Here is a 16,301-nt window from a genome sequence, read left to right as displayed (position 1 = left end):
GGGCCACGGTAAATGAAACTGCCACCGTAGCATCAAATATAATCAGTTTGATGAGTCTTGTTTATGCTCTCACACTCAAAGTAATGTGATATTGATTTGGCGCTGGGATGTAGTACTCCTCCTGCCTTATGCCGCGCTGACTATTGAACTCATTTCGGCCGCTTGTATCCGGGATCTCCCGCTTTCGGTCTGAAGTCTCCGACTACTAGTAGTCTGTGGACGTCCAGCTCATAGACATGTATGACCGCAAACCCGAAATTCGAGTCTGGCAAACGTAGCATGCATGACGTAACAAACAAACAACTCACAGTGCGACTGATGGAGGGTCACACGGGTGCAACAGCGGCAAAGGTTCACTTCTCCCGTCCCACTTGGTCCTCTCTCTTGCTCTCAGCTTCACTTTAGCGCTGGCTCTCCACTACACCGCATCCGCACTGCATCTGCAGTCAGTAAAGTGGTCATGAAAACGGAACTGCGAAGGCTGCTGACACTATAGTTATTGTGTCAGCTGTTCAGCGTCCCATCTTGATTGTGATGCACCTCTGCTCGTCAGCCATGTTTGTTTTACTTCTTTTTTTAAACTTTGGCTTGGAAGCGTGACTTCCACTTCTCTCATCGGTGTTTTAGTGCTTGAAAGGTGAGCAGCCATATTTAAAACATTTATCCGCCATGAAAGAGTCAAATGACATCATATTTGACCCTTATTTTTCACATCAGGATTTGCTACAATCCTAAAAATAAAATGTCAAAGTGTCACTTTTGCCCCGCGGATTGAGTTGCAAGTCGTCACGTCAGCCATGTTTGTTTTACTTCTTTTTTTAAACTTTGGCTTGGAAGCGTGACTTCCACTTCTCTCATCGGTGTTTTAGTGCTTGAAAGGTGAGCAGCCATATTTAAAACATTTATCCGCCATGAAAGAGTCAAATGACATCATATTTGACCCTTATTTTTCACATCAGGATTTGCTACAATCCTAAAAAATAAAATGTCAAAGTGTCATTTTTGCCCCGCGGATTAAGTTGCAAGTAGTCGAGAGTGTGCCCCGCCTCCTGCTTGAAGTCAATTGGGATAGGCCGCCCCCAGATGAAGATGCAGATGAAGACGAATGTGAAAAAGGAAAAAAAAGCTGCCGAAATTCATCGTATTTTTCCCAAGGCTGGCTGAGCCAACTGAGCGCTCCGCTGTTACCTTGCCACACTATCATCAGCGGTGCCACTTTCTGAGTGATGACTCTCCTACAGGAACCAACAGCTGTATGTGCAAATCATGCATATAAATCAATTATGGGGGGCCCTATGTACTTTAAATGCGCCCATTAATTAAGCAATGTCAGAGCCAATGAAGCGTGAAGTTCATGACATTTTTAGCATTGAAACTCGGGAGTATTTGAAGAGTCCTTCCAGAGATCGGGCTGATAGCTCAATGTCAGGCAAATGACAGAGGTAATGTCAGTCACGTGCTATGTTGCAATGTTGTTCGGGAGGCATTGAGCGCTCTCATAAATTTACCACACACTGCAGGGTGGATCAAAAAGAAAAGTAGAAGAAGAAGATGAATATGCCAAGTGACGCTTTGGACTGCTTTCCATTCATTTTCCAACGCGCGGTCAGCTTGACACAGCTCCGGACACCACCGACATTTTTTTTTTGCCCGTTGGTGAAACTGGCATTACGAGGAAAAATGACGCTTCAAAGTTGCTTCGTGAACCGGTTGTACATCGATATATTTTTTTGGACTCTTCTAGATGACACTGGTGGTCAAAATAAAGCGGTTTGAGGAATGGCAAGTCAGTGTACTTTCAGCCCAATGTTGAACAGAGACGGGCGGCCATCGAGAGGAGTCCAAACAATAGAACAGCTGATTCATGAAGCAACTTTGAAGCTCACATTGTAAACATGTATCGAAATAATTAACATGAATACATTTGAATACCATTGCTTTTGTATTGATTATTTACAAAACATGAACTCCTCAAACGACAAATGAATTCGGTTGCGAAACATTGAGCGTTGGCGTGCAATGACGGAGGCCTTCGGGTGCAGCCGCAGTTTGTGTTCAGTCTGCAATGTGGAGGTGCGCCACGTTCCCTTGTGGCGCACCATGCTTCAAGTTTCTGGGAGATGACAGGGGAAGGTGGGAGGTGGCGGTGGCGGCTCGAGGTTTCAGAGAAAAGAAGCCGGGCCCAGCTGCCCGGCATTCAGCGATGACCTCTGCACAATGAAAGATGGTGTCTCCGTTTCCCACTCATTATAAGGTTCCACACTGTGACTACATTTGCATATTCAGATCTTTTTTTTTTTCCCTCCACTGCACCTCCCCTCCCTTTTTTCACCCGGCGCAAAGGATTTCTCCTTGTGAGCGGGACATCTGCCCGCCCGAATCCACTCAAAGAAATAAATATGTGCGTAGGCAGGCACGTGATCTATCCAGATGCCGCTGAAATACGGCGCAACATTGACATGCTGATGCGGAGCCTCGTTTCCTTCCTCGCTTCCTTTTGACCCCGTGTTTCTCAAAGCTTGAGCACCAGGATGTCATGTTCAGGGTCAGCGAAGAAGAGTACAGATTGGACCAAAACACCTGACGGAGGTCGAGAACGCACATCTGATTTGCATATTTGCGCTTTTGAACAAAAGAATGGCGGAACACTTGTTTGGTCAGGTTGAACACAGTTTGGCTACTGCTAATAAAAGCTTATGGGTGGTTTAGCGAGAGTACATCATGAGCAAATGTCTGTGTGGATGGTGTCGGCAACGATTGACACCATCGGTCCAACGGCTGGGATAGGCTTGCTCTGGCCAATTTTCTCTCTGTGTCGTTTCAGGGTATAAAGCGCAGCAATGAGTGTCATGTTTTTGGGGGGTTTCAAAATCAATCACAAAAGTGCTGAAATTACAAAAGAAAAAGAAAAACAAACAAAGCCAGGCAAAAGCCGCCAAAAGGTGACGTTGAATCCCTTTTATTTATTTGGGTGCGTTGAATTCAATTGAATCGGGCTTTGCCCAAAGTGTCGCCAATCTCAACGAGACGCATAATGAGCTCGACAGCACTTGTGAATGCAAGCGCCGTTAGCTAAAAAACTCAAGCTGAGGGCTACACAACAAGTCTTTGAATTTGTTTCCATTCCTCCACCTCCTCCCCATGTCACTCGGGCTGCATCCCCAGGTTGGCTCGGCAGAGCAGATGCACACACGCACACGCACGCACACACACACAACTTCAAAAAGTCACAGTTCCCTTCATGAAAAAGGGTTTTTTTTTTTGTTTTTTTTTTTTTGCTTTTAACATAAATCAGCAGATGTGCGGCGCTCAGACCTAGCGGCATGTCTTTCTACCCCCCCAGTCGTGTTTTTTTCTCCCAGGGACCAATTTGAAATTTAGATTGTGTGAAAATAATGTTTGTCCTCAGCAATCAAATATTTGAAACAGTGCAATTCCTTCCGCCGCTCTGCTGTTGCACCCTTCAGCATCACTTGGGAGAGGCTTTGTTGCTTGGATGAAAAGGGGGAGGGTACACTAATAGAAGCCTTTTATCAATAGTGTACAAAGAAACAAATATCCAAACAGATCAGAAGAAAAGTTTCTATACTTTATTGAAAATGAACATGAAAAAAAAAAACCATTACACAGTGTGCTATTTTCAACCTCACGAAGCTTTATGGATAAAAGTGATGAGCTCATGAAACTTGTTCAACATTGCTCATGAAAGCCATGAGCAACGGTGCGCTGCCTCTTTGACGGAAATCCGAATATAAGGATCGACTTGAAGGCCAAAGAAGTGCGTTGGTGCAAACGTATCCAAAATGTGTAACGGCTCCTCAAAAGGGAGAACCGACGACACTGTCGGGTTATTTTGCCCCGATTTTAGTTTAGCTCTCGAAGAAATCTTTCAAGGGCGTCCTTCAATGACATCTGCCCCGGATGCCCGTCATCCCGTGGCGCCGCGGCTGTGACACATGCTAATAAGCTCACAACCTCTAATTAAGCAATATGCGTAAGTAGGCGGCCGTTATTGCTTGATTTGTGAACCGCTTCATTACGCCGAGCACCGACGAGCAGACACATATTCAATCCACGTCAAGCTGGCTGGAATATTATCCCTTCTAATGGGAGGCCAATATGGACATTTTATCACTGAATTTGAGATGAGTAACTTTTACAACGGCTATCGTCAAACTCTCGACTTACAATCGGGTTTCATTTCTGGCTTCAACGTGGATGGAATATGATCAAAGTATGTGTCGATCAACCATTTCCATCCACTTGAATGCATGACAAATGTTTCCAAACCATGTTTCGGTTTGTGGGAATCAATAGGAGCCCTCGGTGGAGCTCCCTTGACTATTTACCATTACTATATTGAAATAAGTGACATATTCACGTCTAAAACATATTTGTGTCAATGAGACAGCCCTCCAACATTACCAAAACATAAATGGCTCATTGAAGACGGTAAATAGTCGTGTGAATAGTTTGCTTGGCTTTTTTTGCGCGGACGCCCATTGACAGCAACGACGGGCTTCAGTTCACTCACTAACCTAATAACGAAAAGCGCTCTAGAAAATGGGGGTGAACGCTCAACTCGACTCAAATGTATTCCTACAGCGCTTAGAGTCAAAAGCCAAACAATAAAAAGGAGTCTGAAGACGAGTTTTTTTTATTTTTTTTAAGATGGGCACTGTGGGGGCTGGTCAAAAGTTCATTCCAAAGAGAGGGAGCGGCAACGGGAAAGGCTCCATCCCCTCGGAGCCTGCGCTTAGTTCACGGTACCTCTTAAGAGTGTCTGGTCCGCAGACCCGAGGCACCGGGCGGGCGCAGAGGAGCTCGGAGAGGCGAGGTGGGGCCGGGCCATTTCAAGATTGGAAAACCAATCAGAGGATCTCCAGCAAACGAACTCTGAAATGAGCCGGTGAAGGGGTGCCAGAGCAGGAGTGTGATGCGAGTACCAGTCGAGAGGTGAGCAGCAGCATTCTGGACCGACTGGAGACGCTTCATGGAGGACTGGCTGACTCCAACGTTCAGTGCGTGACGGTCACCGGGCCGAGATGTGACAAAGGCATGACTTAAGGGCTAATGTGTGTGTCTGTGGGAGGGCTGGCAAGATTGGTGAAAGACTGATAAAAGCTCAACGTCGACCTCAAACCCCGAGTCAAAATGACAGTTGTGAAAGTGACAAGACAACAGTTTGGTGTCCAAACCCTTTGCTTCACTCTCATTGGTTGAGGTCTTGTTCTTAAGCGGAGTCACACCTGCTTCCTCCTACTGGCTCAACACGAGGACACCCTGAGGGAAGAGAGCCGCCATGAAAACTGTGCAAATTCAGTTGAACAAACAGCGGGAAGAAAATGTTTGCGCAGGTAGCCGGCTTGCGTGTTTGACATGAGTCAGTGGCATCTCCTCAGTGTGTACTCGTCATTATGTGCTCTCATCAACCAAATTCGGCGACAGCACTCACGTCCAAAAAGCTTCTTTCTTTTCCGTAGCTGGCGGGTGACGCCCGAGCCCTCCCGGCCCACCGTCCAAGGCTCTGATCGCTGGCCTGCACGAGGCGCCGTTCTGGTTGCACGGTCCAAGCCCTCCAGGTCACCGATCACCTTCGGGAAACCACACGCGCGCAGTCGGTGGGCATTTCTCAGGCAACACGTGGACAAGCGTATGAGCGCAGCCTCTCGCTTCAGAAAAGCCGAGCCGAGCCGAGCGCATCCCCGTCAATGACGTGTGGTGAGGCCTCATGAGTGTCGTGAGGAAATTACTCCTCTGGAGCCAGAGCAACAAATATGAACCCAAAGGAAAAGATTCGCCTGAAACCTCTCTTTTTTTTTCTCAATTTAAAAAAGCGAGTGAAAACATTTTCAATCGTCTATAGGAGTTCATTTTAAAATTTGGGCGCTGAATATTACACTTGTTTCCTTAAAAAAAAAATGCTTGTTCCCAACTCCGAGGATCTCATTTGATTAGCGACCGTAAAGGCGAACGGCTAAATTGCTTTTGGAAAACCAATTCGTTGAAGTGATCGGAATAGTTGAATTAGTGGCAGTTGTTATTGCTATGATTGGTCAGGATTTCTTTTTCTAAAGTAGTATCGTAAGCTTCAAACTTTTAATCACAAAATGTCTTCACCGTTACAACTGTATAAGTGATAAAGAAAGTATCAAGTCCTTTACAAAGCTAGTCAGCTGCCATTTTGTGAATCCATACCATACACTTAGCATGTTCCACGTGGAAAAATGTCACCAGGCCCTTCTTTTTTTTTTTTTTTTTTACAGCTGCAAATTGCAGAGATAGGGCAGCCAAGTTGAAAAATGTTTCGCGGAGAGTGCCTTTATCTAAAACCTGTACTAACTTGCCAGATAATTACATGCGGTGTACTTTGGAGAAGTCCTCCTGCTAAGCAGATATGGCTGCCAGGGAGGCATTGATCTATTCATGCAACATGCCGTATATAGCCAAGGACATTCTCCTCTGTCTTCGAGCCGTATACAAACTCCGACACGCACGCACACACACACACATACGCGGTTTTATGAATCAGAATCATACTTTATTTCTGAGGGCTGACGACGACCTCGTGGCAAATGAAGCGTGGGTCCTCCAGCACCAAAGCAGCAATCAAACGGGGGACGGAGTAATTACAAAAAAAAAAGAACGGCGGGCGCAGAATTGATGTGCTTTGTCAATTATTGTGGCTGCAAGGTGTTTTTCAAAAGGTTAACCTCTTGGTATTCCCTGCATGATAAATGAGGTCAATATTGGTCGGGATCGCCGCTTGTGTGGTGGTGACAAAGGGAGGATCGTTCGTGGCACATTTCACGGCTTGTCACTTATTCATTCGTCCTTCTTGCGCTTCTTACTCATCATCCTCTCTGCGTGATGTTTGTGTCATCACATCATTTGGACAAGTCGACGTAAGAACAGTTCGGCTAAATCCCTTTCCGCTTCCCTGTTAAACACCCTGAACCAATTTCCAGCTCATCATACAGCTTATACAGAAATATCCGCAGGAGCACACATCATCCCTTCTGAGAGCTACAAAGAAAGGGAGGATCGGATCAGACAAGAGCTCCGTCAACTAATCGTGACGATGTGGACTCCAGAAGAAATCTGGAACGATCCCCCCCCCCCCCAGAGTTGGAGGGCATGGTTCTCATCCAGAAAAGGGCGGAATAGTTCGTATCCAGCAAGAAGTGGAGGAATTCAAGTGGCTCGGGGTCTGGTTCACAAGCGAGGGAAGACTGGAGCAGGGGATTGACAGGCGGACGGCTGTCTGGAGTCATGCAGACTATGCGTCGGTCTGTCACGGTGAAGGGTGAGCTCAGCTTAGCGGCAAAGCCGTCCATTTACTGGTGGATATCGCCTTTCCGACCTCACTCTGGTCATGAGTTATGAGAATATAAGAAAGAAGAGCACGGAAAAACGTGGCCGAAACGAGTCTCCCCTGCAGGGTGTCCGGGACAGCGTGAGCAGCTCGGTCATCCGGGAGGGCAAAGCCGCCGGCCGCTCCTTTGCACTGAGGGGAATTCCCGGGAGCCGGTATGGGCATCTGCTTAGGATGTTCTGGGCCCACTCCACCAGAAGAGCTGGATGAAGTTGCTCGGGAGACGGGTGCCCGGGCTTCCCTACCTGACCCCACCAAGTTTCCCAGCCGTTTTGAATGCTCAATTTATTGGGCAAGCGTCCCGATACTTTTGTCGATAGTCTTTTCTAGAAGAAGGAGCGAACCAAATTCAGACCAAAGCATGACGCATAATGCAAACAAAGCAACGGCAGTCGAAAACGACAGCGTGCATAAACTGCATCCCCTCTCCGAAAGTGTTTCGGCACATCACCCAGAAAGAATGAGAGCAAAAGCGCTGCGGAAATTGCCATTTTTATTTATCCTTGTCAGTGGAGATACTCCTCATCAGCATTTTTTTTTTTGCGGCGCCATAAATAATTTGCGGGGAGAGGTAATAGTCAAGCTGGCAGAGCCTTAGTTGTGCATCTTTAATTGAAGTTTCACAGAAGCCGAGCCAGTTTTTTGCATATGCTGCCGCCTTCCATATGGAGCGAGGAGACAAAAAACGCGAGCACAGTTGTCCGTCGACACTTAAGTGCTAGCCCGCGAGGAAAAGAGCGACGCGGGGGGACATAAACACACTGTGGTTTTAGGAGGGAAGATAATGACTTTGCCTGCATTAATTTCTTCATCAGCCATCTTGTTTCTGCAGACAGAGCGCTTACGAGGCCTTCACCGAAGGCCTCGCGTTACGCGGGTGCAGTTGCCTGCGTCATTTCGGCCCTAACTGTTGTTGTCAGCAGCGCTTTTTGTGAGATGGCATCTGTGGAACATCTGTTTTATAGGTCATGAGTGTTTGCAAAGCTACACCTCACTTTACCTTCGACGTACTTTTTTTTTTTTTTTTTTTTGCGTGCGAGCACACGGATGGCGACGTTTTGTATGGTTGTGATTCCGCTGCGCAGTTCCAGCAGCGTGGCCAATATCACAGACACGCGCCCGGGGCCATATGCAGAGGGAGAGCATATGAGGGATCATTAATATGAACTTTCTTTGAGTACGATATATATATATATAATAAAGAGCTCATTATATTTGGGCGTTTGACCACATATTTGCACCGCTTCGCCAGGAATCTCTCAACAGAGAGCGTGGGAAAACGCTTCAATCAACATACAGTAACTGGTGGAATAATGGCTGTATCAACAATTGGAACATTTCATTTTGCACGGCCGCTTTTCATTTTCTCACATTTCGGCAAACAGGACACACCTGACTGTTGGGTGCCTTCCAAACAGTGTCTCACAATGTCCACAGCTCAGGGCCATTCTTCCGGGACTTTAATTGTGAAGGTGTTCGTTTAGACAAATTTAGCCTGTAAATGTGTGAGTAATATGCAAAGCCGCTGGCCCCCGGAGCTGTGGTCATGTTATTCTAAGGGAGGAGCGACTCCTCCGGGGCACCGGCGTCCAGGACACTGCCTATGAAAACAGAACACTTTAAAGGAAATGAGCCATCCGTCAATATTGCCTCAGTAAATGGAAGCAGCCTTCTTCAGGAGCACAATTACCCTCGCTAACCAGAGTGGAGTCACAGCATTACATATTTAAATGGGGTTAAATATTTGTATCACTGTCGATCTCGGAGGGCAGGTTTGGCCAAAGATTTGACAACGAAAAAAAAAAAAAAAAAGGCCCCGTTTGGAAAGGAAAAAAAAAACACCTTGCATTTTCTCTGCTGTGGAGGACACAACAGAGGAAAAGATCACTTGCAGACATGGACTCTCTTTGCGTTTGGGAAGCGGCAACTCATTATCATTGGGCCATTGTCAATTTTTAGTTGGGAACCGATTGAGTAGAAAGACGTGATTTTGTAGAAAGTAGAAAATAAGCCAGTTTTTTGCATATGCTGCCGCCTTCCATATGGAGCGAGGAGACAAAAAACGCGAGCACAGTTGTCCGTCGACACTTAAGTGCTAGCCCGCGAGGAAAAGAGCGACGCGGGGGGACATAAACACACTGTGGTTTTAGGAGGGAAGATAATGACTTTGCCTGCATTAATTTCTTCATCAGCCATCTTGTTTCTGCAGACAGAGCGCTTACGAGGCCTTCACCGAAGGCCTCGCGTTACGCGGGTGCAGTTGCCTGCGTCATTTCGGCCCTAACTGTTGTTGTCAGCAGCGCTTTTTGTGAGATGGCATCTGTGGAACATCTGTTTTATAGGTCATGAGTGTTTGCAAAGCTACACCTCACTTTACCTTCGACGTACTTTTTTTTTTTTTTTTTTTTGCGTGCGAGCACACGGATGGCGACGTTTTGTATGGTTGTGATTCCGCTGCGCAGTTCCAGCAGCGTGGCCAATATCACAGACACGCGCCCGGGGCCATATGCAGAGGGAGAGCATATGAGGGATCATTAATATGAACTTTCTTTGAGTACGATATATATATATATAATAAAGAGCTCATTATATTTGGGCGTTTGACCACATATTTGCACCGCTTCGCCAGGAATCTCTCAACAGAGAGCGTGGGAAAACGCTTCAATCAACATACAGTAACTGGTGGAATAATGGCTGTATCAACAATTGGAACATTTCATTTTGCACGGCCGCTTTTCATTTTCTCACATTTCGGCAAACAGGACACACCTGACTGTTGGGTGCCTTCCAAACAGTGTCTCACAATGTCCACAGCTCAGGGCCATTCTTCCGGGACTTTAATTGTGAAGGTGTTCGTTTAGACAAATTTAGCCTGTAAATGTGTGAGTAATATGCAAAGCCGCTGGCCCCCGGAGCTGTGGTCATGTTATTCTAAGGGAGGAGCGACTCCTCCGGGGCTGCCTATGAAAACAGAACACTTTAAAGGAAATGAGCCATCCGTCAATATTGCCTCAGTAAATGGAAGCAGCCTTCTTCAGGAGCACAATTACCCTCGCTAACCAGAGTGGAGTCACAGCATTACATATTTAAATGGGGTTAAATATTTGTATCACTGTCGATCTCGGAGGGCAGGTTTGGCCAAAGATTTGACAACGAAAAAAAAAAAAAAAAAGGCCCCGTTTGGAAAGGAAAAAAAAAACACCTTGCATTTTCTCTGCTGTGGAGGACACAACAGAGGAAAAGATCACTTGCAGACATGGACTCTCTTTGCGTTTGGGAAGCGGCAACTCATTATCATTGGGCCATTGTCAATTTTTAGTTGGGAACCGATTGAGTAGAAAGACGGTGATTTTGTAGAAAGTAGAAAATATTTTTTTTTTGCAATGCATTTCGGGTTTTAGTTCGGGTCTTGGGACAGAACCAAATCTCAATTCTCCTTTTGGACGTCTGCCCACAATCTCGATGTTTTCCGTTTTGTTTGCTATTGTCTCATCTGTTTTGCTTTTATTGCTATTTATCTCGAAAGAGCCATCGCTGTACATCTGGAGGCCAATATGCACACGGCGCCCTGTTGCGTGCGTATCTGAATGCCAGAGCATAAAATGCCAATAAAAATCAGCGCACGTGTGCCCGGAATGCCCTTTGGTGATTCCAGGTTGCTCGCACATACATAAAAGCGGTCCATACAGCCAGGGGAGGATGACTCGGGAATATGCATGAGAGGTCGGATGGAGTCGGGACTCTCTGGCCATCGCCGTCCTTTTAATGCTGCGGGTCTCTCTCCACCGGCGGGCGGAACGCCCTCGGCGTCTCTTGCGGCGAGGTCGCAAACGACAGACAGAAGCGCCCGAGGAGACGCGCGCATCCTTCCGTGGCCTCGACGCAACTCTTCTGAATTGTCTTCAGCGATGTATTTGTGGCCAAGCGTTTTGCGTGAGTTCTTCGCCAGGACGTCTGATCTGGGTCTGCGGGCTAGGGCCCGGCGCACCCCAGAGAGAGAGCGAGAGAGAGCGAGAGCCACGTTGCATGTTTACACTCCCCATCAGTCAAATCATGACAGAGGACTATTAGGATGTAACAGGGCCTCCGAGCTAATTGTTAGCGTGGATGTACAGTTGCCACCTCCCTCCTCCTCCTCCCGTCATTCCTCTGACAGTCAAAACTTCCAAATATTAATCTAGTGGAGATGATGCAGGTTGCTCTCAGGGGGGACTGACAGGAATGATTGAAGAAAGGAATAAATGCAGCACTTGTCAGGTAGCGCTAATGAAGCAATGTTTCACACTGCAGCGTCTTGTCAAAAGTCAGGATGAAAGAGGTTGGCAATGTAATTAAATTCCCCGAGCGCCTCCCTCCGTTGAGTCAGTCGGGCCGGCGTTGTTGTCAAGCCTTCGTCTCGACGCGGCGCGAGCAGGCAATTGCGATTTGGTAAGCAGTGACTACAACTGATCTTTCCAACCAAGTCGGGATTTGTTTCTGGGGGCAAATCCTTTCTCTTCTATTTGAGAAGGAAACAGCGTTTTACATTTGTTTTTGCCCAAGGAAAACCTTTGGGATTCTCGTTCTTCAGGTTCGCGGCGTTGCCACTCGCTCTCTTCGCACCGCACGGCTGCACTCGTGTCCGCTCCCGATTTTGAAGCTGCAAGTCACCGTCCTCCCTCCGCATCTCACTGTGCGTGAGGGTGTCGAGCCAGGATGGCAAGAGGGAGGGGGCCGGCAATCTGCATCCCACCCACCTTTCCTTATCTTGCCTTAAGCCCCCAAAAATGACGAGCAGGCACCCGTGGCAGGGCACAACAACGTTCGGTGCAAATGAAGACAAGACCGTTCATCCTGTCACCTTACGCAAACAAAGCAGGCGAGCCTCCGAAATGCCGTACCTCAACGATGGCCCCGTCCGGCCGCCGGAGGAAATGCCGATATCTTTGCTTGAGCCCGCCGACGTAGAGCGTGTGGATGGCTACGTGGGTGCTGGTCTCTCCCTGTGGCAAGGGAGAGGGCTCCTGATGCCGCTCATCCGTGGGGGTTGCGTCAGCGGCCGACGGGTTCTCTGCTGTCCACATGTAGTCATAGACTGTCACCTAGTCACACACACACGCACGCACAATCAGATTGATGATCGCATTTGGTCGACTTTCCCTCTACAGACCAGAATCGAACACAAATGTGTGATCTGTTGTGTTAAAAATGGGACAATCATTTGAAGTTAAACAAACAAATGCCAACGAGAAAGGTAACGACAAAATAGCAATCGGTGCGAGATCAAGTGATCTATAGCAGGCGTGTCCAAACTTTTTCCGTCGAGGGCCGCAAGGATGATACGAGGGCCACTTGAAATGTTCTTCAATTTTAATTCGTTCAACAGGCTCAAATCAGTCGAGCGAGCAATGGCGTCTTCTTGTTACTTTGCAAAACGCTTACATAGCATCCAAGGGGAGAAGGCCAACCGTTTTGGATTTTTCAAGATTTTCGGGCGGCCAGCGGCGCCGCGTCTCACGGCAGACGTCAGAAAAACAGGGATGGTCACGAGCGCATGAAGCCGATGGGCCCCACTCGGTGGCAGGTTGTAAACGTGATCCTCCGCACGTCCGCTTCACCCCGATGGCAGGCCCGCTCGCCGTGCGTGGATCTGTTTGGATATTTGGGGCTTGCGCACCTGCAATGCTCGGCCCGTCTCCATGAGGGTGAGACGCAGGCAGCAAGCGGAGCGTGTAACCCGTTATATAGGTCATGTAACTCGGAGTCACCCACGTGTGAAGATCATGGAAGCTCTCGCTGGAAGTGTGCTCTGGTAAAGGCCCCAATGTGTCCCGAGTGCACAATTTGGGGTGGCTGTTGCACACGGCGTCCACGACGCAGGGAAGGGAAGGGAAAGCGCGCACGCTCGGGTGCATTCCTTTTGCATCACCTCTCCGACGAAGCCCACGCCAGGCGTTCAAATCGACTGGCCCCTCGGAAAGGATGAAATGGCCAAAGGACGGCAAAACCAGCGCGGTCGCAAAGAGGAAGTCTTTCCGCAGCAAAATTCAAGGTGACCCCAGAATTGGTGGGGCAATTATTACTGGTCAGAAAACACCGAAACTGCGGGAGGAAAAACAACCGCTCGTTCGACCGGGAGCGTCGGGGTCAAAGTGAAGGAAAGGTTTCATTTAGTGGCGTATCCATGTCAGCCGGCACCTCAAAACACTTAGCCAAATCCAACTCAAGGCACTTTGCAGAGAAAACAGTGAGGCCCGTTCCCTCACTTGTAATTGGAGCCACCGCAGAAGCTGCAAAGCAGGCCGTCTCGCCATTAGAAAGGATGTCATTGTCAAAATGCCGCACGCGGGGCAGGGGGCTGCTTGCGTGCGCCCCACTGCGCCTATGCTCTTGTCTCTCTATATCGTCGTGCGGCTCAACCCCGGATTCCGAAATGGAACGGATGCATATTTCTCTTTGTGCGGAATCCAACACCAGGATGAGCTCAGTGGACTCTGTGTGCCTGAGTGCGTGCGGGCGGGCGCATACGCCCAAACAATGTGTGCCTTGCCAGCCGGCCATCCGTCTATTTGGTTAGTATTCATCCTAATTGCTGTTATGACCCTCGCCAACAAGGCTCCGAGTTGCCTGCAACGTGCCTTTCCGTTGAACTTGTCTTTCGTTGTACGCTACTTTTTGGCAAAATGGTTGGGAAGGTCCTGAGTACAAGGACGGTGTGCAAACCCATCAAAATAAAACACACCAAGTGGACATTTTAGCAATTGCACGCCAAATGCTGAACAAGGGACACACGAGCTATTTTGAAACCCAAACGACTGAGTCACAATCGCAACCAATTGAAGATTAAAAAACGAAAACGGTCCCGTCGCTCGTTGTTGTTGTTTTTCGAATTTTCCGGTGAGAGTCGACAAGAGAAGCTGTCTGCTGAGGGCCGGGAGTCACTTTGGTTTCAATGCACCCATTTGGGCGTCTCCTTGTGCTGTTGCGGATTCTGCCTTGAACAACGAAAAGCCATTCCCCCCCCCCCCCGACTATTCCCCATGTTACGGTCCTCTGCGAATGAGCATGCAAAATCCAGTTGACGAGGCCAAACAAAAGCTTGAGAAGATTTTGCGCGTGCGGCTCGGTTGACGCCATTTCACGCAACGCGGAAAAAGAGCCTCCGAGGCTCCGCACGACGACCCGACTCGTCTGGTTTTGTTCCGCCGGTGCCCGCCTGGCTTCTTGCTTTCTAACAAGAGTCGGAGTGCTCTTTGCACTCCGCCATTGTTCCATTTGATAGCACTAAGTGACTGATTTAGGTTCGGTGCCTGCGTGGAGCAGGCAGGCCGGCCAGCTGCGGTTCAAGCAGAAAGCATTCAAGTGAGCTAACCCAATTGCCAGCCAATCAAGCCGGGATTTATTGTCGGGGTCTGTATTTAGAATCTGATAGAGTCCGCATCAGTCCCTTGACTGGCATCACGAGAGACAGACCTGATGCATTTTGGCGGAGGACTATCAATGGCAAAGCATGTTTTCCAGCAGGGACATCAATTTCAGGATTTGGAGACATTACGGCAAAGGGGCGAGCGGGCGAGGGGGGACAGACCTGCCTCGCAAAGACACTCGGCCAGCCTTTCTCGGGGGAAATGGCATTTCCTGCCCACCGAGCCCAATACGGACACAAAAAAGGACATTATCAGGCGTGCCTTTCGACATCAAGCTGGATGGTGTTGCTCGGCAAAACTGGTGGAGGGGATCGAGTACAGGACGTTTTTTCTTGACTCTGGATGGTGTTGCTCGGCAAAACTGGTGGAGGGGAGTACGGGACGTTTTTCTTGACGAATAGCTTGGCTGTTGAGGTTCCTTCAAAATCCACGCGCTCGCCACTATTGGTGAGTTTGTGGGCCTGTTGGACCAATCAAAAGTCTTTTCGGGAAAGGGGACATTCTTCTCAAGCTCGGGCCCCGGTAATAACGAGAAAGCTCAAACGGCGGCGGCGACTGAATGACACGCGAGCCAGCGGGTGTCATTCCGTCTCAGATATTTTGGCGCTTTTTCCCACCATTCTCCAGGTTACTCCTGCTCATCGGAAGGACGGAGGTGCTCGTGCACCCGGGCCACGATACCCTTTGTTTTGCACCTCTGGTCCCTGCGTGGCTTTAATTTAAAGTGAGAGAAATAATTAGAATCTCACTTTCGCGACGAGTGGAGGAGAAATGTAAACAATGCCTCCCTGCGGGCCGGTGCTTCATCACTTTGACAGGTGCATTTGAATTTGCCTGGGTGGTGGACAGTTTTGGTTATTTATGTGTCATTTGCGCGCGCAAGGCGAGGCTGAGGATGGAACCGCAGTATGCCAATGTGGAGCTGGGAAATGGGGAGACTTCCAGCCGAGCACCAATTTGGCACTTTTGGTTGCGCTTGGACGGCGGACCAAGGCTTTGTCCGGGTAGAAGGGTGAGGAAGGGTTAGAGGGAGGGGTGCGCGCCACACAGAGGCTATCCCAGCTCCAAAGGGTCACGCCCCCCCCCGCCACCGACCCGACCCCGGCGGCTTCAAAGCCCGCATGCTGCAGCGCGGTTTGAAACCTCACCCGCAACGAGCGCGCGCAAGTACGCTCGGGCACACGCCGACACAGACAAATTGGGCTCAGTCACGGTTTTGACATGGCAAGTGCACACTTGCGTGTCGGAGTGCATCCAAACAAGGCCGAGATGTCAAGGTTCATACGGCACAAATGCCCATCCCCAAATCAACTCATGCGCACGCAGAAATCCGGGCGCATACAACCGTGGCGCTTGCCGAAACACACGGCAAAGCCGCCAAGGCGCGGTCGCCGTGCCGGGACCGCGTGTCGGCGCAAAGCATGAAGAGCGCAATCGACATCCATGCATGGATGAGCCAAGCAATGTCAGCCATTAGAACGGAAACAGATACGCTATTATTGGAAAGCTGGCCAATATGT

General features: G+C 48.8%; 1 protein-coding gene across 1 annotated transcript in view; it reads right to left on the bottom strand.

The window, feature by feature from the left end:
* Positions 1-4,665: 4,665 nt before the first annotated feature.
* Positions 4,666-16,301, bottom strand: part of ofcc1 (orofacial cleft 1 candidate 1) — a 56,119-nt gene continuing 44,483 nt past the window's right edge. The window contains exons 17-19 of the mRNA XM_019875536.1: positions 12,256-12,456; positions 5,456-5,594; positions 4,666-5,283 (exon numbers count right to left, since the gene is read on the bottom strand). Of these exons, the coding sequence (XP_019731095.1) occupies positions 5,234-5,283; positions 5,456-5,594; positions 12,256-12,456 (390 nt within the window). The 3' untranslated portion in view covers positions 4,666-5,233. The remainder of the gene's footprint in view (positions 5,284-5,455; positions 5,595-12,255; positions 12,457-16,301) is intronic.

This window comes from Hippocampus comes, unplaced genomic scaffold (genome assembly GCF_001891065.2).
Source record: "Hippocampus comes isolate QL1 unplaced genomic scaffold, H_comes_QL1_v1.1 scaffold226, whole genome shotgun sequence".
Lineage (NCBI taxonomy): Eukaryota > Metazoa > Chordata > Actinopteri > Syngnathiformes > Syngnathidae > Hippocampus > Hippocampus comes.
This window is presented reverse-complemented; position numbering and strand designations above follow the sequence as displayed.